Source organism: Eschscholzia californica, unplaced genomic scaffold (genome assembly GCF_041429995.1).
Source record: "Eschscholzia californica isolate CP2 unplaced genomic scaffold, dmEscCali1.0.p SCAF_3, whole genome shotgun sequence".
Lineage (NCBI taxonomy): Eukaryota > Viridiplantae > Streptophyta > Magnoliopsida > Ranunculales > Papaveraceae > Eschscholzia > Eschscholzia californica.
Window position 1 is genome coordinate 52,852,453 of NW_028238420.1, and position 27,069 is coordinate 52,879,521.

General features: G+C 36.8%; 4 protein-coding genes and 1 long non-coding RNA gene across 6 annotated transcripts; 2 read left to right on the forward strand and 3 right to left on the reverse strand.

Moving 5' to 3' along the window:
* Positions 1-1,494: 1,494 nt before the first annotated feature.
* Positions 1,495-6,079, forward strand: LOC147551764 (uncharacterized). Its single transcript, XM_086667446.1, has 6 exons — positions 1,495-2,264; positions 2,394-2,528; positions 3,143-3,233; positions 3,471-3,565; positions 5,348-5,515; positions 5,614-6,079. Exons 1-6 carry the CDS (start codon positions 1,868-1,870, stop codon positions 5,772-5,774), a joined length of 1,047 nt encoding a protein of 348 aa, XP_086523572.1. The 5' UTR covers positions 1,495-1,867; the 3' UTR covers positions 5,775-6,079.
* A 720-nt stretch (positions 6,080-6,799) lies between these two features.
* On the reverse strand, positions 6,800-9,854 carry LOC147551765 (WD-40 repeat-containing protein MSI2-like). The gene is made up of 6 exons (XM_086667445.1): positions 9,293-9,854; positions 8,859-9,179; positions 8,611-8,763; positions 8,065-8,189; positions 7,488-7,583; positions 6,800-7,246 (listed from the first exon to the last, which is right to left on the reverse strand). Exons 1-6 carry the CDS (start codon positions 9,605-9,607, stop codon positions 7,039-7,041), a joined length of 1,218 nt encoding a protein of 405 aa, XP_086523571.1. The 5' UTR covers positions 9,608-9,854; the 3' UTR covers positions 6,800-7,038.
* Positions 9,855-13,176: 3,322 nt separating this feature from the next.
* Positions 13,177-15,348, reverse strand: FBS4 (F-box family protein). 2 transcript variants are annotated; one of them, XM_086670709.1, is made up of 5 exons: positions 15,087-15,348; positions 14,362-14,796; positions 14,099-14,173; positions 13,893-14,002; positions 13,177-13,773 (listed from the first exon to the last, which is right to left on the reverse strand). In XM_086670709.1, the coding sequence occupies exons 2-5, from the start codon at positions 14,761-14,763 to the stop codon at positions 13,509-13,511; spliced, it is 852 nt and encodes a 283-aa protein (XP_086526835.1). In that variant the 5' UTR covers positions 14,764-14,796; positions 15,087-15,348; the 3' UTR covers positions 13,177-13,508. The 2 variants fall into 2 exon arrangements, with proteins under 2 accessions (XP_086526835.1, XP_086526836.1); XM_086670710.1 differs by having other exon boundaries at positions 14,362-14,793; positions 15,087-15,322.
* A 1,176-nt stretch (positions 15,349-16,524) lies between these two features.
* LOC147551767 (uncharacterized) lies at positions 16,525-22,569 on the reverse strand. The gene is made up of 2 exons (XR_015238138.1): positions 21,149-22,569; positions 16,525-17,060 (listed from the first exon to the last, which is right to left on the reverse strand). It is a non-coding gene; the product is annotated as an uncharacterized LOC147551767 (long non-coding RNA).
* On the forward strand, positions 21,858-26,871 carry LOC147551768 (transcription factor ABORTED MICROSPORES-like). The gene is made up of 8 exons (XM_086670711.1): positions 21,858-22,982; positions 23,058-23,249; positions 23,864-23,921; positions 24,002-24,079; positions 24,313-25,215; positions 25,305-25,697; positions 25,924-26,100; positions 26,355-26,871. Exons 1-8 carry the CDS (start codon positions 22,870-22,872, stop codon positions 26,436-26,438), a joined length of 1,998 nt encoding a protein of 665 aa, XP_086526837.1. The 5' UTR covers positions 21,858-22,869; the 3' UTR covers positions 26,439-26,871.
* The last annotated feature ends 198 nt before the right edge of the window (positions 26,872-27,069 follow it).

Below are 27,069 nucleotides of genomic sequence, written 5' to 3' on the forward strand. Positions count from 1 at the left end.
CCTCTTAAGTCCATGATGTCGTGGGATCGAGTCTCAATGGAAGCAGTTTGTCATCAATATTTATCCTAATTTAGGCTGTAAATAATGTAATAATTTATGTCGGCCTAAAGGCCTCTTTGTTGTTGGGCTTTAGGTCTATTTCGTTCTTGATTTAAATTAGCCAGCTATCGTGCTTATTCCATCTTCATGATGTATCAATGCTTTGTAACGACTAACGTAAATCGTAGTCGATTTCTCAAAAAAAAAAAACTTCTCTTTTCCACTAGGGGTTGCACCCCTCTCAGGTGTTACTGGAGTCCATGCACCTCTTTGGCTTTGGTTAATCTACTACGACCACACTCCAAGGTGGTATAAAATAAGGATGTTGATAGATTGGAGCAAAAAAAAATTGGCAACGGGGAAAAAACACCATAATATATTATAATGGCAAAAAAGAGACGTCGAGGTAGAATTTACGTAAAAGGAAATGAAAAGAAGATACCATACTCTCACCGGATAAATTATAGGGAGGTTGGAACGAGTCTACCCACACCTTGAGTTTTGTTATAGCATAGAGGCAAGTACAGAGGTGGATTCGAGCAAGCTCTGACTTGAATCCTGCTCTGACCAGAAAAACAAAGTAGAGAGGTATACGAAAGTGAGCTCAGTACCTTGAGGTTTGGTCTGCCGAAGATAACGCCAGTTACTCGAGAGACCCAATAACACCAAAGATTCATTTTCATAATTGAGGTCGTTATAGACAAAGATACGATCATAGTTAGTGATTTTTCATTGTTCGGCTACTTCATGTGCCAATCAATGAATGACGGTTGAACGTCGCCTTACAAACCTATACGTATCACAAAGGTCTGCCCTGGAAATGATTGGATCCCGAACAAATCTTTACAATTCAATTGATTCCTTACTTGTGCAATGAATTTCTTGAGCGTCAGAGTTTTTTGGCGAGTAACCCCCACCAAGTCTCCATTAACCAAGCAAGAGGGAAGAATCAATCAAGGGTAAACAAGGTTATTTTTCCTCTTGATAACCGGGAAACCACCTTTCCACATCATCAAAATATAAAAAAACTCCTTAAATATTAAAAGTCACCTATGAGAAGTCGCCCGAAAATTATCATAATTTTATCTCTTCCTCACCCTCTACGTTTTTCTCGATCTTGTTACCCCTTTCTCTATTTCATTCACATGAAGTCGCACGAAAGTCGTCCTTTTTCGACGATTTTTCATCTTCACCTTCTATAATAAATGTGGACTTAACAAAGATAAACTTGGACCAAGTCAAAGAGGGACGGTACCGAAGCAGACAATATCACTAGTAGCTCAGAAGACAAATCCCGCGTCATCATATAACATATTATCAACACGATTCGCTTTACCATGATGTGTTATGAGGAGGGTGTGTTGTAAAATCTCACATTGGTGGTGAGATGGAGTGTGGTGTCCCTCTTAAAAGATCAATGACTCTTCCCTAATTAATTAGGTCTTTTAAAACCGTGAGACCATATGTGTCAAAGCGGATCACAAGCAGCCCAGAAGGGTGGTTGCATAATCCCATTACGATATCAAAGTTTCCTCTTGTTTTCATGCTATACTTTCAATCTCTTCTACCACCAACTATCATTACCAATAAACATTACAAACTTTCAAATCGAAAACCAAAATTTTGAACTTACAACCCCGGACATGTATAGTGACATATAACAAAATATTGAGTGGACACTAACTTACCACCCGGCACAATTCAAACACCAAAACCCCATTCAACCCAAGAAAAACCCTATTCATCCCAACAAGGTCGACTTCATTCCATTTCAGCTATCGAACACGCCAGAAGAAGGTAGAGAGAGAGAGAGAACAGAGGAAATAGAATGAGAAGGATTCAAGGTCTGACGTCTCATCTTCTCAGAGTACGAGGAGGTGGTCTTGCGGTGCCGATCTCATCAGCAGCACCATCACTGAAGGAGGAAACATGTTTTGTTCCTACTTCCACCACCCCCATTCCCCATTTTCTAAAGCTCGCCTTTCATAGCAGCAGCAGCAGCAGCAGCAGCAGCGGCGCCGCCGACTCCTACTTCTCCGGTGGACATACTACGAGATGTAACCACATTAGGGCTGGCTTATCAGGGGGTTTTGCCGGAGCTGTTTCTTTCTCAGTGGCAGCTTCTTCTGTAGTACACGCTAAAGAACCCATATCGTCACAATTTATCCCTAAAGATGTTGTCCTTTATCAGTATGAAGCTTGCCCTTTCTGCAACAAAGTCAAGGGTAATCAATCTTATATACTACTGCTAGTTCAATTCATAATAATAATCATTTTCTGATTCTCTACTATTATTCTCTTATGTGTTGTTTTTCTCTCTTCTTATTGTTCTTCTTGTTCTATGTATGATCCAGCTTACTTAGACTATTACGACATACCGTACAAAGTAGTGGAGGTGAATCCCATTAATAAGAAAGAGATCAAATGGTGTGATTACAAGAAAGTTCCTATCTTGATGGTCGATGGTGAACAGATGGTCGACTCTACAGGTCTCTCTCTCCCTCTATCATTGTGACATCCAACTTCTGGATTCAAAATACTCACATTCTATGATCCATTCAAAATGTCATATTTGTTTCTGTCCAAAACCCAGGATGTGTACACCAAAATGAACAATTGGATAGAAAAGTAGCATTCCACTAACATTTTAATTTCTAGTAGTTGAATACTCAAATCAAAAATCTTATCCTAGGTCATCAAATTGATGGGGCAAAAGTGAAACTATAGATAAATTAGAGGGTCAAAAACAAATATACCCGAACATTGAAAACTAAAATATCGAAGACACGGGAGGATTTCAATCATGTGAAGCCTGTGCTGCAAAGTGGGTTAATAACTATGGTGGTTGAATCTTTTTTTGAGTAAAGTAAAGCCACGACTACCATAAAGAAAATATGTAAATCCCACCCCTGGCTCAAGCCATTTTGGTTTGTGTTTTCTTGGCCCTTGGTTCAAAAGGATATAAAGCTAGAAGATAGAAGCCAACCTGGTAATAAACGTAGCCACACAAACATATGAATAGAAAAAAGTAAGAAGTAATATAAAATATAGGGTATTACAATCTTCAACTCTAAAATGAGAATTTATACTGGTTGTTGTGCAGAGATTATTAATAAATTAAGGTGTAAGCTTCATCCAGAGAAATCTGTTGACTCTGTGCCCAATAACGACAACGAGGAAGACAAATGGCGTAGGTATGGGAAGCTACATCTCACATTTTTTACTTTTAAATACTAAACAGCTTCTATTCATCTTATTTGAAGGCTTTTTCTTTTGCGAGCAACATTATCTAGCTTTGCTCAATTCCATTTGGAGGCTGCCTAGGGCTTAGTATTGTTCGACACATTTTTGCTCATATATAGTGGTACTGTTCGACGAACTTCCTAATTGGAATAATCATTGCACTGAAAGCTTCTTGCTACAATGTGTAGGTGGGTTGATAATCACTTGGTGCACATCCTATCGCCAAATATCTACCGCACTGCTTCTGAGGCTCTTGAGTCTTTTGACTACATAACAAGCCATGGTAAAAAGTTCATTTATTTTCCTCTAATTTTCTCCTAAAATGTGTCTATAATTTCGCAAACATTTTAATTATATAACAGTATTTTAATGCGTATGAAGAGTTAAAAAGGTCATATATATATATGTGTGTGTGTGTGTGTGTGTGTGTGTGTGTGTGTGTGTGTGTGTGTGTGTGTGTGTGTGTGTGTGTGTGTGTGTGTGTGTGTGTATTTTAGAAAATTATATTTAGAATAGGATGTCAACGCAGAACCATTGAGCGTATATCGAAGAAAATCAATAGTTTGACACCAGTAGCTGATATAAAGTAGGACTTCTGCGACATTCTTCCGGATCCTGAAGAAACATTTAATCAAACAGATATAAGACACCAATGCAGATTGATATCTACTTAATTGTCACAATAAAAATGTACAAGAGTTTGAATGTTTGATGATGTTATAAATCAGTTAGCTTTAACCACATTTTAGGGGTACTGCTGGCTCAACGATAATTTGCTCCCTTTACCTTTCGTTGACCATTTTTATGTCAGTACTTGTCTTTCTAGTAGGTAAGTTGTTGGGTTCAGATATGAAATAGGCATAGATATATGTCCGCAACGGAATTTTTGCAGAAGAATAATTCCGCCTGTTTGCTGTTCTTAGTGCTTCAACTTTCTGATGCTAAGAGACACTTGTGCGGACATTCACATCTCAGAGATTAGTCTGGAAAAACAGATTTGTGGTTTAGTAAGTCAATTGCTTAGGCTACAATTGAGTGGGAGGAATATGATCTTAGACCGCAAAGAGGTGATACGTATCAGAGGACTATTGTTTACTTGGTTTGGGTAGTCCCTCTAATCTCATACCAACATTTATTCTTTGAAAAGACTCCTAGTTATCGAGAAATAGTTCGTGCGAATAGGTAACCGAAGTTACATTTGAGGTGGAAATGCTCAGTAGTCCTTCGTACCTTGCATTCTAACCCCCTTCCCTTGTTATATGGTGTTTGATGGGGATAATCAATGACGTAGTCTATAATCTACAGTATATGTTTGCAATTCTAGTATTCATTTCGGGCAAGGAATTAAATTCTGATTTCGATCCATTTAGAAGGAAATATTTTGGTCAGTGTGGAAGTAAATACAAATTTATAGAATAGGTGAAAACATTAAGCAGAGCAGATGATAAAAATCTGATATAATTCTTCGAGAGAATTTTAATAAACAATAAGGAAACACAAAATATATGTTACTTTACTTTAACCATTACTGATGTAAGATGTAAAAGGTTAGAAGCTGATGATATATGGACAGATTTTTTTTTTTTTATCATATTTACTTTAGAAAAATGACTCTATGCGCCGGAATATGTCCCGGGCAAAGCATCACGACTGTTTACATTATTATTGTCTATATATGCGTATTGCATAAGGTATTATATTTTTCGAATTTTCTACCGAAATTGCTGAAATATTTCCAACTTGCTGAACAAAATCTTACTGGTTTTCTTTTGCATCATTTCCACCGAAATGACTAAAATAACTAAAGATTTCTGATGTATTAAAAATGTTTATTTACTCATTTTCTCCCAAATTTGGGCGAAACATACTGTTATTAAAATTATTTCGTTATTGCGGTCATTTTGGTGGAAAATAATGCGAAGAAAACATGCAAGTAAAATTTTGTTTCAATTATATCATTTCATATAGTTTCATCTAGGTCCCATCTCTTCTCTTTCTCCCCCACCACCTTTTTTTCCTTCTCGGATTTCAATTCCAGTAGAGATTTAAATAGTCGTAACTGCAGGTAACTTTGGCTTCATGGAGAGAATAACAGCAAAATATGCTGGAGCTGCAGCTATGTATTTCGTGTCTAAGAAACTTAAAAAGAAACATAACATCACAGATGAGCGTGGGGCACTGTATGAAGCTGCAGAAACCTGGGTGAATGCCTTGGATGGGCGAGAATATCTTGGTTCGTAAATTTCATCTGTCTTGTGGAAAAAAATATATGTAAAAATCTTTTTAATAGTAGATCCTTAAAATTAAATCAAACAACTACTCTGTTTGCAGGGGGATCAAAACCCAACTTAGCCGACCTTGCTGTCTTCGGTGTTCTAAGGCCCATCCGGTACCTGAGATCCGGTAAGGATATGGTGGAGAACACCCGAATTGGCGAATGGTACACGAGAATGGAGAATGTAGTTGGAGAGTCTTCAAGGATGAAGGCCTAAAGTAATGATGTACTTCTCGAACAAAAAGGTCCATATTCTCTGAGCAGATAAAAAGAGAAGCAGTCTTCTGTTTCGGAATAAAACAGGAACATACTTCCTTGTGTAGTTGTTCTGTTACTATTGAAAATTTTGGCATTATCAGTTCCCTTATACCATAAATATATACGATTATAAAATATTTATTTGGTTGGGTGGCAATGTACATGTCTCTCTACCGATGAGCGTGTGTTTTTAGGCTTGTTCTGAGACGGTAAAAGAAAATTTACACAATTACGATGTAAACAGGTTCAGTTTTATTTGGCCAAGACCTTGTGAATGGATGTGAATCTTTTGTTTGTTTCACGCAGTCTTAATTGCTTATTGTTAAAAGTGGACAAGGCTGCAAGGGCGTGCAAATTGCTTTTTGTTCGTATTGGCTTTTCTGCTTTACTGTTTTGGTTTGCTACCGAAGGCTTCCACTGAAACCTTTAAGGTGAAATTAAAATGCTAATGCTAGGTAAGATCGGGAGAAAATTAGAGTGTGTCGAGGAATTACAGTATGACCACAAGTCTCCAAATTTCCTTTTCATCTGCCATTGCATTTGTTGGGCTGCCTTTCTCTTGTTCATTGGTTGGGTTGTCTGTAACGCTAATTTGCATTCAAGATAGTTGTGCGGGAGTGACATGCGGAGCAAGAGCGAGAGCATATGAAAAATAGTTTCCACATGGTAAGTCGGTAAATCTCCACGGTTTCAGTCGATATTGGTTCCACCGAAGGGTTGTTGAATCTCCATGTCAAAACCAAACAGGGAAAATCGATTTTCCTACCTTACAATTGTTTTTATAAAGCCAAACTGCAGATAAAATCCTCCCAAAATCCTACTTTCCACAGATCCAAACAGAAAGATGAGCATTATGTTTCTTTCTTGATCTCTTTCACTCTATCCCTTCTTGGGTTTCTTTCTCTTTCTCCTCTGCCAGACCAGAGAAAGGTTTGGCAGATCCCTTTCTTTTTCAATAGAATCTAGATGGACTATAAAATAGGCTTGAATGAAAGCAAAGAATAGTATTTCATGTCAAAAACAAAGACATGCCAAACCACACTGAAGAAGCAACTAATTCTAGGATCCAAAAATATTCCCCTGAACACAGACCATCTTTCTTATCGGAGTACATAGTTCAGAAACGAATACCACCAAAACAAAGTCTTTCAGAAATTAAAAAGGTAAAAACGCGATTGTGATATCTAACATCCAGAACACTACAAACAAATCATCCTATCTATTCATGCTTCTGTGGCGTGATCGTCACGATAAATGTTCTCAGCCATTTGCCATACCTGTAGGATATTATCCTCGGCCACACTTGAAATAACCCATGGCTCACTTGGGTTCCATGAGAAATCTGAAATCTTAGCTGTATGCCCACCATGAGAAAATAGTAGCTCAGGTGGGCCATCTTCTGCATCTTCTTCTGATTGTTCATCCCCGATCCTGAAAGTAAAACAACCAAAAAGGATAAAAATGTGATTGATAGAAACGCAGGAAGGAAGACAAATTTTAGAAGTTAAATAGAATGCTAAAACCCCTAATTTTGGCATTATACGGTCATACACATGAATAACCAAGAGTCTAGCAATAGCTATGCCTAGCTTGTTTTCTCTCTAATATACAACATTCAACTAGCACAGAAGGAGCTTTTTAGTGGTGTAAAGGGTGCACCCTCTCCATTTACCTGTTAAGGTCCCAAATCATTAACCTCCTGTCAGCAGCAGAAGTAGCCAATACAGTTTCATGCTTAGGGCTCCACTCGACCTGGAATACTTCCTCCCTGAAAGAACCAGAAACAGAATAAAAACAATGTCGAAGCAAAAGTAAATATGAAACTCATTTGCTGCTCAAGCAGGGTTCAGATGTTTGAGAATTGAGATCGCACATGAGAGGGATTTATTTTTCTATATACAAGTCCAGACGTTCTTGTCTGGATTTATTTTATCTCCACTGAAGCAAACCTCCCTATAAGCTTCTGCATACGTGTGTTCATATCGAACACCTTTCAGGAGAACAGAAAATAACAAAAATCTGATAATTACAGTGCCTGGGACAAAAAATGTCTAAATGTACTACATCTCCTACATATATTACCACAAATAGTTCCATAAATTAGCAGATAAAAAAAGATTAAGATGTAACTAAAACTTAAAACACGAGTCCATAATCAGATAGATGAAAAGGGATGGGCAGCACTAGTAAAGAAGGATATGCATAATGGAAATGTAGATGATACAAAAGGTTCAAAACAGAGGACATACGTGTGAGCGGATAAACTATGTAGTGGTGCTGTTAACTTCCGTAAATCGAACAGATTAACAGTCATGTCTGAAGATGCTGTAGCCAGTACCCATTCATTAAACGGATTGAACGATAGGCTGTTGACCTGATCAACAAAAAGTAGATTAGTAAAACACCTAGAAAGGACAATGAAAACAAAGGTAAGGAGGAAAAGTGCAAAACGGGAAAAGTCCTCAGCAGAAGGGATCAAAGATATGAAGTGCTATATGATATTCCAGCAGAATCTTGAAATGGAAAATGAGTAACTCGCATGTTTGATTAGATCACTGGCTGTGCCCAGAAAGCAAATTAACTCTGAGTCCCGGATATAAATATATTTAACAATATTCATGTATATAAATGTGGTCGATATTTTTTTTACATTATCCTAACAAAGTGACCACGTTGCTATCACCTCTTGAACAGACTGGTACGAGTCAATGTTAAGCACTTGGCAACATCAATTTATCATGAAGTAAAACAAATAAAGTTAGGAATTTAGTCGACCGAGACAAGTCTCAAGTCACCTCTTTCTCGTGAGCTATAACGGACTGTATTGGCTTGTGAGATGCAGAAGAGCGCAAGTCCCAAATCATCAACCTCCGATCATCCCCAACTGAACCAAATAAGTATTCAGTCATCAGATGCCACGATACATCTTCAACAACATCCTCATGAGCCTACAAAGAAAACAAGAATTTATCACTTAACAAACACTATGATACTCGAAAGACTAAAACAAAGACAACCCATTGAACCCAAGCTAATAATATACCTCAAATGTGGCCATTGCTTCGACTACTTTGTTTTCAGGGAAGGCAGAGATATCCCACAAACATATCTTAGCATCGTTGGAACCGCTTAGGAGGTACCCATCCTTCAAGGGACTCCAAGACAGCCCATATCCTTCTTTCACATGCCCCTTCAATCGTAAATCGGGGTCACAGTCTTTTCCTCCTTGTTGTTGTTGTTTAGTGCAGTTAAAAACATAAACATCAGAGCCACTAGTCTTAGCAGCAATAAGATCAGCATTTTGAGGCATAGAACGAGCACGATTAACTTCACCATCAACCTGAATCTTCTGTGTTATCTGAACCTACACAAAAATATCATATTTTAAACAATTAGATTTCACTGAGTAATTTCATCGAACAGGTAATAAGCATAATAGATTCTAGTAAACAAATAAAAGTAAAACCCTTGACAAACCTTAGGGATGTCGTTGTTTTGTAATAGAGAATCTTCATGGGAGGATTCGTCGTTGTTGGATGAAAGGGGAAGAAGGGTATCGGCGATCATGAGGTAATTAGGTACACCATCGGAAGTGTGGGTACCCAAGACGAGTTTGTGAACGGCGAACAAAGGGTCGTTGGTGTAGGTAGTAGGAGGAGTAGGGAGCCATTGAACAGTGAGAGAAGGCCATTCAAGAGCATGGGATATTACTAGATCGTATAAGAATGGTGTGTTCTTCTTCCACACTGCGTATTCCTCCGCCACCACCGCCTCCTCCTGTTCATCTCCCATCTTTTTCTCTCTCTCTCTCTAGCTCCCGCCAAAATCAGAAATGATATTATTGCAGCGAAGGCATGGAGAGAATTTATCGACGGTCTTAATACTTTCGAAAATTCTATAGACACCCATATTTGGCTATAGGCACACGATATCCGACGCCCCACTCGATAGCTAATTTGCTTCCTGATTAGACCACTGGCCATCAAAAAGAAATAATAACCAAAATTTGGAGGAAAATAGGAAATCATACCCAATATAAAGTATATGAAAAAGAATTTCATTTTGTAAAAGTACAACTTTATCTCGATATCAACGTGAAAATCAAAGGAAAAATAATATTTTGACTAATCCATTAAATATGTTGTTAACTATATGTTATCAACATTTTATACAAGTCAGACCAATTATATATGTTGTCAACATTTTATAACAAGTTAGGACGTTATTATATATGTTATCGATAGTTTGTAACAACACAATTATATATATTGTCAACAATTTATAACATAGTTGTCAACAATGAAGGGTAAAATAGAGATTATGAGAAAACTAAGATTGCCTTGTTAATAACATAATTATACATGTACTTAAAAAAAACATAATTATATATGTAGTTAACACTTTAAAAAATGATTTTTTTTTTATTTGGGCCAAGTTTTTTATGTTTTTCATACATTCTTTCTATTAAAACATTGGACGGCGCCTTAAATATCACATATATATTACTTTTGCATTTTAATTGGTCTATTTGTTGGCAAATGATCTTAGGGTGGGTTTGTTATGTAAAAAATTATTATTTTTTGAGCTTATACCTCAAAAAACGGGGCCTAATATGACATTTAGTCCACCCTAATCCCATTAAGGGGTTGAAAACCAAAATAATATTGTAAATGGATATTTAGTCCATTAGTAGACATCTAGAGAGAAAACACAAATCTCTAGATTTACCAATATAACTGATTTACCAACAAAATCCTTGAATATCTTTTTCCATTAGTATACATATATTAATTCATAATACCTAATATAACCTTCCTCATATATTATAACTGATTTACCAACAAAATCCTTAAATATCTTTTTCCATTTTTATCTCCCACATTCTCTCTCCAATCACGTTTCTATTCAAAGTAATGTTAGCTACATTATCTTCAGTAACGGAAACAATTTATTTTCTCTCACTAAAACCGATTCACTTAATAAATCTCCATTAAACTATGAAATCTTGTTTCATCTTCATTAGATTGTTGTGCAAACATTCATCCTTTATTAGGTTTGACACTGTGAAATTCATTATAATCACCATTGTTAAGATTTAATATCGTTTCTCATGTTAAATTATCAGATTGTGTTGCTCTATTATGGATCATATCAGATTTATGATCCAATTCTATAAGATCTGTTTTCTAATTCATTAACTTCTAATGTATGATGTTTATTTTCTCTCTCTAAAATTTTCATAACTATTTTAGATCTTGATGTTTATTCCTTATTCAGCGATTCCTTCAAATTTGATAATTTATGTTTGCATTCAATGATAATATTATATTTCTTTATATTTATGTTTAATCTTTTGTGGTTTATGGTATTTCTTCAGACCAGATTTATCCATCCGTACAACTTTGGAACCTAGTGATTATCAATACGGTTTCTCATAACAGAATATACAATATAGGTAATGTACGATATATTCCCATACTTTACAGTACATCACGCAAAATTTCCAGTAAGTTGTTATTATTACTGAATGATATATATGTGTATTTATCATACAAACTATATGTACTTTATCAATGATATCAAAAACATTTTATCAAAAGTTCATACAGTATGAAAAATTTATCCAACATTTCTCGTCATTTTTTCTCCAGAACAGTTACCAAAAGTGCACATAAAGTATGTATTATTTATTTACCATTACGCGTACTTTTCACACAAAACAGTAGCCTTGTTAAGCTTACCAAACTACTCAAAACCTTCAAATATTGTCAAAATTTGACAAACATTATACATAATTTACGTAATTGTACATGTAGTTTATAATACAATATATGATTTTTTTTTTAATATATGTGTATTTATGTGTGTAGATTTGATGGCTCGGATAAAATATTTACTGAAGTTGGTCAGTTGTTTCCTGGTGGCGCAAAAGTATTTGGATATGCTCTTCAACAATATAGTGTAACTGTCGTTTGTCCTGCACAAGACTACAAATGGAGAGTACATGGATGAGCACCATTTTTGAACCAGAGAAGATTTTGTACGTTTTTTTTTTGTAACAGAATGTAAACGATGTGTAATGTAAAAGAAATTATGTGTAATTTATTGAACAAGACCCACATACATTTGATAAATTACGTTGTATACATGACAAATGTTGGTTTCCTCGTCTTAAATAACATATAATTTACGTATTTGTTTCATAATTTGTATTCGATGTGTATTTATATATGAGTAAAAACGAAAACAAATGTTGCTTTAATGTTCCCAGAAGAATATACTATTTCCAAATCTGAAAGTTAAGTGAGAGAAAGTGATATATATATTTTGTATATTAACCCCCAAATCACGCTAAATTGATCCCAGAAAATATACTTTTTCCAAATCTGAAAGTTAAGTGAGAGAAAATTGATTTGAATCGAAAAAATTTTTGACTTTCTAATATAATTAAGAAAACCGATTTTTTAGAGTAATGGGAGTTCACATTTCAGCATGTGGGGGCACGTAACCCACAAAGCCTATGTTGCCTCACCATGACTACGGAGAATATAGACTAAAGAAGCATCTTTGCTTTTAACCCAAAAGTTTACTAAATTGTATTTTGCCTCATAATCTGCTTATGCACCTCTTGTTCCCCACAACTTGTGACCACTTCAACAATTCCGAGTTTCTTTTCTCGTGCTTGTTTCCTCTCTCTCTCTCAGTTTTGACGAAAGGGCATAGGTTTTCAAATTTTCTTGGTCGTCGACCACAAAACCGTCTCCTTGGAGTCTGGTTTCAGTGAAGGAAACACCTCCCTTCGCAGAAAAAGATAGACAAAATGAGCAAAAGAGAGAGAGAGAGAAAGCGAGCATATAAGAGAGAGATAACAAGCGAGAGGGAGAGAATGGTATGAGATGAAGAGATAAAGAGAGAACTACAAGAGCGAGAAATAGAGAATGGCAAAAGAGAAAACGAAGAAAAAGAACGAGAGAGGAAAATGAAGATTAAGGAGCAAAAGGCAAAGAAATCAATTTTCAGATTGAAAATTGAAGTCACCCCTAGGTCAAATATAATTGACTAAAGTCTTTATTCTTTGGAGACTTTTGGAGATGTCCCAAAGCCGCAGCTTTGGGGGCAAAATAATTTATCATCATGAAATCATTAGTTTAAGAGTCAAAGATTGCAAATATGAAATTTAAATCATAACAAGTGCCTCGACCACTAGCAGATAACAAAATAGAATCATAGAAAAACAAGATGTTCAAGTTCAAAGCCATGTCGATAAAGAGAGAGAACTGACAAATGGTAACCCACAAAATGGAGAAGATAATCAAATGTGAGTTGTTTCATCTGCAAAATAATCTACAATACTGGCTCCAGATAGAAAGTAGAGAGCTAATATTATTACCTTCCACGATTGAAGACACTGGACAATGTAAATACCATTAAAACTTTACAATGAACCACAACCACTTCATAACTGATATATATATATATATATATATATATATATATATATATATAGAAATCCAGCAAGCAACAAACTACTACTAGAACTTTTTATACCACTGCAGAATTAAACAAAATACTACTACTAGAACCATAGCAAACAACAAAACTGCCTTTTTACCACTCTGATAGAGAGAGAGGAGTAAGTCAACTATATACATATAAAACAATAGCATAATAAGCAAATAATTAAAATGAGTACTTAGCGAAGCTTATTTTGAGCGACAGCCTGGCATAACTCATCTTCACCGAACAAAGCCCGATTAGAAGCAAAAGACTTGCATACGGACTTGGGTAAGCTAGGTGGAACAATGCATCTTGGAGGAAATGCTGATTCTTGGAAGAGGGCTGCAGTGATTTGTCGGACCTCGTAATCCTTTTTGTAACGAGAAGGGGGCCGAGGCCCGTGTCTAGGGGCTTTGGGTGTGTGGGGGCTTGAAAGGAATATACCCTTTCCTTCTCCCTTCCTACAAATGAAACCAACAAACAGAAGCTCGTAACTAATAACATAATGTTGATTAAGCAAAACAAAAAAAAATGTTGATTAAGCAATTAAAAATATGAAGAGTCATAAATCCATGATTACCTAACAAAAGGCCAATGTTCATTTGGAAGAGGTGTTTTTGTTCTTAGCATCTCCTGTCGAACACGATCTGGGGTTGTATAATTAAAATGGAACTGCCTCGCCATTATGACCTAATAAACATTATTAAAGAATCAACACCTATTTCTTCAACCTCAGAAGAAAATGAAATTCAATAAAAATAAATGTGGGTAAGGGAAGAGACATACCGCCTTTCTGATCTTCTGAGAAACATGAAAAACAGGTCTGAGTTGGTCATGATGCAAGTGGCAAAGCAGTTTAACCTCCAAATACATAAAAACAAGAATAGTTAATAACCATCAAAACCCAAAATCTCTGACCAAAATAAACAATATCCTGTGATGAGGATTTAGCCAAATAGACCTAAAAGATGTGAATCAACTACTAACATGAAATACAAGATTTTTTCTAGAATCATATCAGTAAGAAAGAAACAGAGAAAACTTTATACCAGTAAGTCCATTGGAAGAGATTCAAGCCTTGATTCTGATTCATAATCTCCCGCCCGAGGTGTCTTGGGTGTTCTTGGTAATTTGTTCTGTTTCAGAATCATATCCACTGGTCCTGCTATTGGACTAAAATTAATCCGCTCGGGGGACAACATCGGAGGAGTTTGAATGACGACATCAGTCTGAAGAGCTGAATCTCTTCTGTTCTTCTTAGTCGAAGAATCCAACACAACAATCCTTTTCTTGCCCAAATCGGTACAAGATTTGGTAGAACTGGCTCTGCTATAACGTAGTTGAGCTAAAGCTCCTGGCTTTACATAATCTTTCTTTGCGTCTACCGCCCCCCTTAATCGTCTCTTTTGTCTAGATGAGGAAACCTTATCTTTTGGTAATGCTTTTCCCATTCTGATTTTAGGGCATACAATTTTTTTCAACTTCTACAAACAAAATTTAGGGCTTTTAAATCTCAAATTTGCAATGACATTAATTTAGACTAAATAGAAAGCAAAACCCTAAAAACAAAAGGTATTCATTATGAGATTATAATTAGGCACAATAGATTATAGTAGAAATCATCAAATATAGACATGATAATAGATCGGATCCACACAGAGCCTCCAATCAAACGAACAGTTCGAAATAAAACCCTAATAGAGAGAGAATGAGAGACGCCATTGAAATATCAAACAAGATCCAGGAAGTAAAATAGCAAAGAGAAATGTTTCACCTTTCTAAGTGAACGAGATGATTCACTTGTGTTGATTAGATCTGATCCAAGATGCGATCAGAAATCAAAATGAAATCGAACCCGAATCCAAATCCAAAAACAACTTCGGAATTATCGCCTTGTAAGTGTAGAGAGAGAGAAAGAGAGGGAGAGAAATGGGGCCTGAGAGTCTGGGTCTAGGGTTTTGTTTTGTTTTTGAAAAAATTTCATGATTTTGCCCGCCAAAATTTCGCAACATTTTCGAAGGAGGACAAAAAACCCTAAAAAGAATCCAAAGATATTAAAAATAGTAGTTAAATGAAATATACACGCGGCAGAATTCTATTGGTGATGAGATAAGTGGGGTTCCTCCCCACTAGTAGTGGCGGTCTAATCGGATTGCCAGACGGGCCAGAGACCTGTTGGTGATTTAACATTTTTTTTCCTATTTGGAATCCAATGTTTTAAGATTAGGTTCCGCTATAACGGAAGTTATCTCCTTCAAGATATACCGTTTTTTCCGTTACGTTACGAAATAAATTCAATCGACACAGAGAAGGTGCCAGTTTGGAAAGTTATCAAGCTCAAAATTCCAACCTCTGTCTCCAAACATGCACTTGGATTTTCCTTTTTTAGATCAAGGGTTATCGTGTTTATCTTCTTTAATAATTACTCCGTAAAATTTTGATTTACGAAAATAGCGGAGTGATAGTGACTAGGTTGCTATATTTCACCGAATCTGAAGTAGCCAACCAAATTTCGCATGTTGTTGTTCTTTTGATTTGATTGGCACAAAATCATGGCTTTCTTTGGAATGGATAAGCGAAGTAAGGGCTCTGTCCTGACACAAAATCAAAGTGAATGTGCACCTCAAATTTTGTTGAAGTTTCACAAATTTTCATGCACCTTACTAGTTTTGTAGTTTAGAAGCCCATTGAAATCGTTGAAGTACTTTTTTGTAACTAAAAGTAATCGATTTGTTGAGCTTGAAATTTGCCGAAAGAGAAAATCGGATTACAGGCAAGCTAACCACCAATTTAATATTGATTTTCGGAAGAACAATCTCAAATCACATAAATACTGCCACAACAATGTCCACTCAAAAGAATAGACCGTGTCCAGAAGAATAAAACAAGAGATAAGAACCTTCCCCAAAAAATACACAAGAGATAAGAAGATATGGTATTTGATCACCAACTTCAGTCCAACAGACTCATTAATTATTCACAACCTCCACGAATAATTATTCACAACCTCCACTAATTGTCAGTTAGACGAGGGCAATCTCTCAATCATTGTGATGTATGTTGATTTTGTATTTACACGATGTAATCAAAGCCACGTAAGATGGTTAGAGTTTATTTCAAACAATTCTCCTGTCATGTCTCTCTACACAATCCTCAGTTGGCAGCAGCAACCAAGGAAAAAAGAGGATGTTGTAGTAAGAAACTCAAAGAAGTGAACAGAATCAGATCCTACTAATTTTTCCACAAAAAGAAAAAGAAAGATATCCCAATTTAGATGATACAACAATATCCTTGTTTTTAACTACCAAATCAAATCTCCAATTCAATAACTTTCTCCACCACATGCAATAAAATAGGGTTTGAATCTTGTTTGTCTTGACAGTGGAAAAAGCAGGTTCGAATCTTGCTGTTTCAAGAAAAGAAAAGTAAGCATGAAATATAAGTTGTCACTTCCTTTTCTTGCTACTTCCAGAAAGATTCTGATCAAGAACTTCACCATCATCTTCAGAAGAGCCTTCTTCCACAGCTTCATCTGGTACATCTGTCGGAATGTTGTGTTTCGTGATGAAGTCCTTCAGGATCATCATGCTCTCACTTTTCATCGAAACTAGCTGCTCAGAGAGCAAATCACTTGCGCTCCCGTTCACATAATACTTCTCTGATCCTAGGCAGAATGTAGCTTTAACCTTGGATGATGTAGGAAACGTGCCTTCACCATTCTGATCTCCCATATGGTTTGGCTAAGGAACTACAGAAAACAAACAAAAGAAAAAAATGAAGGCACTTAAGACCTCAAACATCAAAATCTGCATTTTGCAAACATAACTCATTTAAGCTTCGGTAGTTCCAGTTCAGGTACCTGGCTCAACCCAGTATAATAAGAGTTTACATTTTCTTAGAAACTTGGAAATTGTAGTCTCTTACCTTGTATCATCTTTGTTATTTTATACATACGCAAACTGCACACATATACTATTTAAAAGTTACAGGCTTAGTTCGGTATTGCTATGAGATTGTTTAATGCACAAGTAACTCTCCTATTCAAAAATTAGAGAGCACCCTTGAGATACTCCTTATAATCTGTGATGGGAAGAAGTTACCTTCCTAACCAAACAACTTTCAAATAAGAAAAAACGATAAAGTAAGGATTTCCTATACAAAGAACAATTCCAAAACATCCAAACCCATCATAAAATAACCCAGTGACCAAACTGGCCAAAAGTCAACAATTACATGATTGCTTGGATATTGGGTCAATAGGAAAGGGAAGACTATTTTTCTTTAGATATGTTATTGAGAGATAATTCATTGAGCTCGAGCTCGTGGTTGTTGATCTCGAGAAGATTAACGTCAAAATGTTCCAGCTTGCATTCTCCTTAATGTAAGGGGCAATTTAAATCAATGGGAAATAAGCCATTTAAACCCATCTATTGACAAAACTGCCATACACCTTAGCCATTAATTTTTCATACATGGTCTCTTTAAATAAAATTTCATTAAGGCAATTACTTTTGGGATGGCGGAAATTGTTGTAGGGACGAAAGGCTTTTAGAAAAAATAGGTCAATTTAATTTGATGTAGTTATGTTAGTGGGAAACCTATTTTAAGAATCTAAAGATACAAAATTATTTCATTTTGGTCCCTCTGTCTTTCATCTCAATCTTCTTCATCATTACTACCACAATCACAACCCGTCACAACTATAAACTTCAAACGTTGACCACAATCACCGACCACCACCATCTGCTTCATGTTCGTCTTCCTCAATCCTTTACTTATTCTCATTTTCTTATCTCCCGTACCTAAAAAAACTCCCGGCCGGCAACAATCATCTTTCATGGGGATCTTTTCCATTGCTGAGAAGATCCCTGACACAGGAGAAGAACCTGAAACCCTTCATCCCACACAAAGGATTGTGTTGACGAAGAGTTTTAGGGCCTTACCATTTCGTCAAGGTTCTTCCCGTTGAGAGAGTGGTGGTAGGGGGCAACCGTGATAGTGTAGAATGAAGATTGAGATGAAGAGGGGTGTTTCTGCTAGAAAAAATAGAGAATTTGAAAATAAATGACTGTTGGAAATATATGGTAGATCAATGGAATTGACGAACATATAATAACTTTCTTCGTTGTGTCGTGGTATGGAGGTCACGCCTTGAAAGTGATTTCGGAGTAACCATGGTGCAAATTACTATTTCCATTCACTCCCCAAGGATTGACCACAGCTTACTGCCTCCGTCTGCACTGACGGAGATAGTAATGGAGTTTGTAGAAATCGAAGCTTAAGCAGACAAAGAGAGGAAGATAGCCGAAGTTGCGTTGTGTGTTTTTCTCTCTTGATTTTGGCCAGTATCTATAGCCTTCGAGAAAAACCTAACCGACTAGGGAAACATGGTAAAGAAGTAAGGAGAGTTGGAGATAAACTCATAAACTAATTCGATTAACACTACGAAATCAGTTAGAGATAAACTCAAACACTGATTAGGTTAATTCCACCGACTTAGTCACAATCCGAGTTTGAGTCAAAGCGAAACTGCTCTTCGTGGCAAAAGAGTCTTTTCACTTTAAGCTCCCACGCAGACAGGCTCACGAGCCACGACCCTAAGGCCCAAGTAGCCAAAGTGCCTCGCATGTGTGTGCGCGCGTGTGGGAGTCTTCTTTATTCCACCAAGTGCTTTACAATGAGTTGTCAAGCAACTTATTATAAAGCCTCTCTAGTTTCACTAGTTGGAAGATGTAAGATAGTTGTCTAGAGAAATAAAGCTTTGAATGTCATCTTCTCTCTAGAAGTGGACCCCACCCATGTGCTACCTAGAAGACAAGATAGTCTTGACTAGTAATAAGTGGGTGAGGCTCACTCTCAATTAATTTCAAGATTATAATGGACCCAACCAAGAAGTGAATTCAAATGGGCTACTTGGGCCGTTGGGCACTTGGGTCGCGACCCGTGATCCCGAATGCTCGGGTGCTCGGGAGCTTAAAGTGAAAAGACTCTTTTGCCACGAAGAGCAGCTTCGCTCGGGTGCTCGGGTGGCTGGGCCCATTTGGATTCACTTTTTGGTTGGACTCATTATCATCTTGAAATTAATTGAGAGCGAGTCTCACCTACTTACTACTAGTCAAAGACTATCTTGTCTTCTAGCTAGCACATGGGTGGGGTCCACTTGTAGAGAAAAGATGACATTCAAAGCTTTATTTCTCTAGACAATTACCTCACATCTTCCAACTAGTGAAACTAGAGATGCTTTATAATAAGTTGTTTGACAACTCATTGTAAAGCACTTACTAGAGTAGAGAAGGCTCCCACACGCGCTCACACACATGCGAAGCAATTGGGCTTTTGGTTATTTGGGCTATTTGGGCCTTTAGGCACTTTGGCTATTTGGGTTACTTGGGCCTCTAACATAACTAGGCTACCCTCTAACATAACTAGGTCAAATTCGACTGACCATTTCTTTTTCTAAAAGTCTTTTGTTCTGCAACAATTTCATTTATCCCAAAAATAATAGCTTTGTAAACTTTTTAATTTAAGTGTAGAAAATACTAGCAGCTAAGGTGTATGACAATTTTGTAAATAAATGTGTTTCTGACTTATTTTCTATTGATTTGAATTTCCTCTTGCATCAAGCAAGTTGAAACGTTTTGGACGTGGCTTGATCTTCCTTTAAACAACGACCACGAGCTCATACCGTATCGTGTAAGCTCGAGCTCATACCTTATCGTATAAGCTCGAGCTCCTACCGTATCGTATAGGCTCGAGCTAAATACATAAGCGCCCTTTTCTTTCCATAACTTGTGCACTTCTTATTCAATCAATTCAGTTTTCTACTCATAGTTGATTTTTTTGTGCTTCGTTACTCATTCTTTATAGAGTAACCTTGTCGAGATACTCTTTTCCCCGACTGTTTTATTGTACTGTTTATAGAATTACAACCCTAATCAACGAACAATAAAGCAAGACAAAAAGCTTCAAATATCAATCCCATGCATTTTTTTGTTTAATTAAGCTCATCTTCTTCTTCCTTCTCCCATTTACTATCTAATATGCCCAACAAATCAACAATCATAATAGAAGAACATTGCTGAAACTTGAAAGAAAGTTCAAGAATACCTAGTTGAGGATTTATTAGGCCATCTAGTTATCTAAGTGTGCCACTAGTCAAGAATTAAATCAGTTCGATAAATTACAACGGTGTGTGCTAGTGGAGTTGGTCAAGTTGAGATTTGCGAGTTTGCGACAAGTACTAGGATGTTAATCAAGAGTAGCCAGAGACTTTAATAACATGGCTTTATTACAAGCTAACAATAAAGCACTAGGTTTATTATCATTAACTAATCTTTTTTCCAATATGTTCTCACTCTACTAAAAATCGCGAGATTTGTAGAATGCACTGCAGTCACTACCCACATGAGATTCGGAAGCGAGAGAGCCCTTATAGCATCTAAGAACCTCAGAGACATTCTTCTCAGTTTCAAAGCAGCATCGAAATTAGAAAAGTAAAGTTTGGGTCTTGGGTGGACAGAGAAGCTAATTTATTTATCTGTGTCTTCACAAATACTACCCAAAGAACATCTAGGGCATTTTTTTTTATTAGCTAATAATTAAATGAAAAAGTTATATTCAAACTGATTCAAGACTGTATTCTGATGCCTATACTTATGTTTGATATTGAGATGTAATTCAAGGAACAAAGCTAACAAATACATAACTTTAAAGAAAAGGAAAGGAAGAGAGATATTGTACTTGTCTAAACATATAATCTCATAAACCCAAACTAAGCCAACCCAAAGAAGACCAAAAAGGAGAATCATATTGTTTAGGGAGAGAGAGAGAACTTACAAGAGCAGGAAGGTATGCTTTGATTTGGGAAAAGGATGCAGACAAGGGCTGATGGATAAACTAGCTGCCTTCTTCAAATGAAGCAGCGAAAAAAGGGTTTTAGACTTTGGAGAGTTCTATTGGCGCCCGCTTCCTGCTATACGCGCCCACACCCGCTTCTGTATGGGCGCTGATACCCCATACCCGCTTCTGTATGGGCACTGATAGCAATAATGTGGGCGCTGCTTGTGTATAGCCTATAGGAGAGAATTTTCTTTTAGATCCTCTATTTAGTGGAATTCTCATTTGTCTCTCATTTTTTGACCACTTTGTTCATTTGGTCCTTAGAAGTCTGTCAAAAACTCAATTAATCGAGGAAGAGAGAGAAGTGCCGTGGTGGCCGGTGGGTGATTGAGAGAAGAAGAAGAAATCCAAAGGAAATTAAAATGGAGAAAGTAATAAGGAAAGTAGTCATAGAAAGTGATCGGAGATTAACCAAAACTCTATCGGAGATTCTAGTTTGTCCACTTTCTAAAAAACCCTTAACTTTGATGACGACGAAGAAACAAGGAGAAGAAGAATCTAATTCTCATTCTCTTGTCAGTGAAGCTCTTGGCGTTTCATATCCTGTTAGTATTATTATTATCTACTTAAATTCACATTAGATGAATCATCAAGATCAATTTTTAGAATCTCTTGATTTAAAAAATTTAGGGTTTCTTTTTTTCAGATTGTTGATGGGATCCCTTGCTTAGTACCAAATGATGGTAAGCTACTAAACGACATTGATGAAGAATCTTCAGAAATCCCAGACTCATCATCATCCATCCGTTCTTGAACAAGAACACCAGTTACTAATTAAGAGAGATAGAGAGAGAGAGAGAGAGAGAGAGGGGGGAAGAGTGAGGGATTCAGTTAAGGGGTTTACTTCATTGTGTTATTTTTCTTCATTTCCAAATAAACTAGCTAGCATAGATATCTCTATTAGATGGAGTCTTGTTGTCCATTCCAATGAATCTGTAATGTTGTTTGTGAAATCTATCATATTTTGTTTCGAAACTTTGTATTAAAAGTTAAAACATCTTATTCCCCATTGAGTTTCTTCTTAGATTACCTGAGCATTAGTTCGTGGGCGATTTGGTTGAGCAAGCTATCATCTTTATCTGTCTACATATACTCAAATTATCTCGTACTACGAAACTGTCGTCGACCTAACCATTAGAAGGTGTAATGCAACACCAACCTCTACGGTCGTGAAACCCATTCCGGTTGGGCGATGACATACCTGTCCCTTCAATACAGAGAGCAGCATTCGACTCCTGATGTTTCAAGAAAAAAACATATACTGTTATCATCATAACATCAAGCATTGAGGCTATCATGTTTTTGTTCAAATTATGGTAAATGCTTTGCTCATTTGTTTGCCCATCTCGTTCTGTTTTAAGATTAGTTGAGACATGAGAGAATATTTCATTTATATTTGCCCCACACAGATTAATTTTCGGTAGAAAGTTGTTGAGAAGTTTATACGTAACTCATTCTACACTTTAGTTGTGCACCTACTTCATCTCATTAGACATGATCATCGTCCACTTCACACCATTTTTGATGCTCAACCTAACTTCAGTTTCACATTCAATTTCTCTAACTTCCCTTTGTCTTATTAAATACTGTGTTTTCTTTCTTAAATTCTCATGACAACATAAAAAAAGGAATATTATTAGTTCATTACTAGTGTAACTATGAGATGGCGGGGATTAAATCTTCCTTCATTGATGGAGAAGCTGAGACCTCATGTGGGTTTTACAAGCTGGGATTACTGCGTTATCTGGAAATTGAAGGAAGATGAACCAAGGTTATTACTTTTTCCTCATTAAGATTATTTTTAAGAATAAAACACGTTAAATATGGTGGTTAATTTTGTTTTCAGGTATTTAGAGTGGGTGGGTTGTTGTTGTGGTGGAGCTACCCAAGTGGGAGATGAAGACCTACTGGTGGGTTTTCCAGGAGATGACCGAAATGGATTACAAATACCTTGCAGAGATGAGATGTTTCAGCATCTCTCAACTAAACATTGCCTTCTTCTCTCCCAGATGCCTTTCTCCATGTCCTTGGACTCTGGGTATGTAACAGTCTTTACTTTCGAGTTTTTTTGATAGACAAGATATTACTGGAAGGGTTTTAAAAGACAAACTTAGAAAAGAATGCAAGGGTGAAGAAACCCAACTTGGGTGAGTGGTATCTTCAATCTTGTGTTGCTTACCATTGAGGAGAGTGGGTTCAATTCTTGGTGTTGAGATTCTTAGTTCTCGTTAAAACTCAATCTGAGTTTTGTGAAGAAAAAAATAGAAGAGCGTGAATGAGACCCCTTGAAAGATTAAAATTCGATCTTCTCACAAAAAGAAGTCGTTCTAGTTAAGCATGACCATTTGATAAGTAAAACTCACTAACTCCTTATCTAGTGGGCCTAACACAAGTATATTATATTTGGTTTTTAAGATGATTGATTCTCTTGGCTCTACTCGGCCTTCGAAAATCCCTCTGTTCTAAAAAAAATCCTTCTATACCTCTGTTTCCATAAAACTCGGTTCCATAGGGACGAATCTGCGAAGGACACTTCCAGGCGAGCTGCGAGAAAGTTCTTTGCGTCAACCTATTAGTGTCTGAGCGTACCTCTCTACACAAATCATTTCAATCTCATTTTAGTAATGTCTAATTGTACACTACTGAAACCAGGTTACATGCAGAGAGCTTCATGTCAAACCAACCCAGATGGATTTTTGATAATTCCTCCGTAAGTAAATTCCGGTCTTATATCCATCTCTCTCATACTTGTTCTCCGTCGTGTGTATTAGTTAATAGTTCGATTTTCAGGATGAAACGATTGGGACTAGGGTTTTGATTCCAATTGCAGCAACAGGAGTGCTAATTGAGTTTTTCGTCGCCAAACACGTAATAATATCATACAACTCTCTCTCTCTCTCTCATAGTTATGAAATATAATTTTCTTATTAACTTAATATATTCTAGTTCTGTTGACTCCCCAATAACTTCTCATCCACACTGTCTGTATGATCTTACTAATATATACTGAATATTTTTCTAACCAGAAGGAACCAATGATCTTTTCGTGCCGAAAAAAATTAGCAAATACTACATGTACTAATATGTGATTGTAATTCTAGGTTTCTGAAGACCCAGCAATTGTAGAGTTTGTTATGGCTCAGTGCAGCAACCTGATCTCGTCTGGACAAGAAGCCCAGCCTGGACAAGTGAACCAAGATCTCCGGACTCTTGATCATGGAGGAGGGTTCCAAGCTGTGGAGGACAACAATATTGATGCATCATTAACCCACACTAATCATGATCATCAACAACCACCATTGAACCTAGATCAACAACACAGCTACAATAATCATACTAGTAATTCATCCGACGTCATTCATCATCATAATTTTCAAAAGACTTGGCAGGTAACGGATTCCACAATCGGGGCAGAAGTTAATTTTAATTTGCCTTGGGATCTATCTTTCGACAAATTTCGCCTTAGTAGTACTACTGCTTCTTCACCCATGAATTTGTTTGGTACTATTGGTGGTGGATCACCAGAGGCACTTCTAGAACCACCAGAACAATCTCACCAGCATGACCAAATTGCGGGTCACAATGAGGAATATGAACTTATCTCACAGCACCAGCAACTCATGCGCGAACGTGATTCTTTCATGACAACCACTAACCAGTTGCAGGATGCAAGCACAGTAATAGGGCAAGACATGATCAGGGACAGGGGAATTTCTGGAGGAAACAACTATTATAAACAGACTGGGGGGACGGAGACGGCTGGTGGGGGAGGGGGAGCAGACCCAGTTTCAGTCTCAGTCTCCGGGTGTAGTACAGATCAGATGGTTGAAGATGACGACGATATTGATAATCATGAGAAAGTAGGATTAGGGTCTGGGAGATCAAGATCATCATCAACTGGAAGGACTCACCAGTCGAAAAATCTTGATGCCGAGAGGAAGAGAAGGAAGAAGCTCAGTGGAAGACTTTATACTCTCAGAGCTCTGGTTCCCAATATTAGTAATGTAACTTATCTTCTACATCTCTTTTTTCTTAACAACAAATTGAACTCTGCTATTGTCATGCGTGATTAATTGATTTATAATATTTATAGATGCACAGAGCAGCCATTCTTGGAGATGCCATTGACTTTGTGAAGGAGTTGCAGAGGCAAGTGAAGGAACTCCAAGATGAGCTCGAAGATTCTCCAAATGCTGACAATGAGCAAGAACATCATAACGATCAAAGAAACAATAACAACAACAACAACAACAACAACAACAATAATACCATGTCTCTCCAATTTGATCATCAGATACCAAATCTTCATCAACATCATCATCAACTTATGGACGAAACCCTCATTAATCATCTTGGATCTACTAGTACTAGTAATGCCAAGATGAATGCCGTCCACCACTGCCACCACCCTCACTCATCCAAGCAAAGTAATCTTGATGATGTTTCTCATGTACTAACTGCCGATGATAAGTCACAACAAATGGAGGTAATTCATAACCTAATTAGAAATTGATTCTTAATATAACACTTTAAAAGTATTCCACTTTGAGTTATCAAAACCCATTCGTGCCCTGACTGGTATTAGAAGGTGTGTTTTATTATGAAACGTGTAGAATATCAAGCGGATGAGTTTACATTTATAGAATGCCCTTAAGCTTTCATTGTTATTGTGTTTGTAATTTGTTTACATAGCTAATGGTAACTTTTTGTAGGTGCAAGTGGAAGTGAGCCAAATAGATAGAAACGAGTTCTTCCTCAAGGTTTTCTGTGAGCACAAACCCGGGGTGTTTGTGAGATTGATGGAGGCCATGAATTCTCTAGGGCTAGAAGTAACCAATGCAAGCGTCACCACCTTCAGAGGTCTAGTTTTGAACGTCTTCAAAGTAGAGGTAATAGTACTAATACACTAAACGACAGTTCTATAACAAATTTTATTTTCGTGGTCTTGATTGTTTCTACACAAGTTTTAAAATTGTGAAAAATAATAATAACTAAAATTTGGCCACAACATAGAATTTTGTTATATTGTAATTTTGTCGTACCAATACATATATAGATGCTTATACCATAATAACTTAATAAGTAATTACATTTGTGTATAGATATGTGATTCTTCGTTCAAATGGTTTTTTTGTTATGGCAGAAGAGAGATAATGAAATGGTTGAAGCAGATGATGTCAGGGATTCCTTGCTAGAACTAACACGCGATCGAGTGGGAGGAGAATGATGAGAAGCAATAACCACCACTCCATGATGCATGATCACCATCACACAAAGAGAATGACCTTTCGGACGCGTCATGCTCATCATCATTATCATCTTCATCATCATCAAGCAGATGACCTAATCATCAATTCCCATGGTCACCACCACCAGTTCTTTCTCCTTTACTAGCATGAGATAATTAAACCTCAATTTGATGTCCAGACAGAGAACTCTAAATATGTTAAGAGTTTACTCTCTCTCAATTACATTCATGCATTTACAATGACAATGTGGCCATTTTATTTTATTTACCTAAAGCTTGTAAACCTAACCGACCCACCCACTGCCTATTCAAAAGACAGGCCTCAAGTCCATTTTAAGTGTAAACCAACGTGACAATGAGCAATGGGTTTGAGCGGTTTTTAACGGTAGTTTCAAATTATTTTGACGATCAATTCTTTGCGGTATGTGGTTTGAATTCGACAAAATTTCTTCTAGGTAATTCCTTTCGACTTGCTCTAAGACTCTAGTGGTTTAAATTTTTTAATTCCGTCTCAATTTGATAGTTATTTGATGGCGAAATTGCTATAATTTTCCCGAATTTTTTTACTTTGGCTCGTATGGTTTCAAATTTTCACGAAACCAAACATTGG

Bases quoted from the DNA above. Each gene is read 5' to 3' on its own strand.
- FBS4 (XM_086670709.1), bottom strand. From the start codon at position 14,763: ATGGGAAAAGCATTACCAAAAGATAAGGTTTCCTCATCTAGACAAAAG. The intron at 14,174-14,361 runs GTATAAAGTTTT...ATGTATTTGGAG, and splicing joins CTCTTCCAATGGACTTACTG to GTTAAACTGCTTTGCCACTT. The intron at 14,003-14,098 runs GTATGTCTCTTC...AATGTTTATTAG, and splicing joins CTCAGAAGATCAGAAAGGCG to GTCATAATGGCGAGGCAGTT.
- LOC147551764 (XM_086667446.1), top strand. From the start codon at position 1,868: ATGAGAAGGATTCAAGGTCTGACGTCTCATCTTCTCAGAGTACGAGGA. The intron at 2,529-3,142 runs GTCTCTCTCTCC...GTTGTTGTGCAG, and splicing joins ACAGATGGTCGACTCTACAG to AGATTATTAATAAATTAAGG. The intron at 3,566-5,347 runs GTAAAAAGTTCA...TCGTAACTGCAG, and splicing joins TGACTACATAACAAGCCATG to GTAACTTTGGCTTCATGGAG.
- LOC147551765 (XM_086667445.1), bottom strand. From the start codon at position 9,607: ATGGGAGATGAACAGGAGGAGGCGGTGGTGGCGGAGGAATACGCAGTG. The intron at 8,764-8,858 runs GTATATTATTAG...TTTTCTTTGTAG, and splicing joins AAGCAATGGCCACATTTGAG to GCTCATGAGGATGTTGTTGA. The intron at 7,247-7,487 runs GTAAATGGAGAG...TTTTACTTTCAG, and splicing joins ATGATTTGGGACCTTAACAG to GATCGGGGATGAACAATCAG.
- LOC147551768 (XM_086670711.1), top strand. From the start codon at position 22,870: ATGAGATGGCGGGGATTAAATCTTCCTTCATTGATGGAGAAGCTGAGA. The intron at 24,080-24,312 runs GTAATAATATCA...TTGTAATTCTAG, and splicing joins AGTTTTTCGTCGCCAAACAC to GTTTCTGAAGACCCAGCAAT. The intron at 26,101-26,354 runs GTAATAGTACTA...TTGTTATGGCAG, and splicing joins TGAACGTCTTCAAAGTAGAG to AAGAGAGATAATGAAATGGT.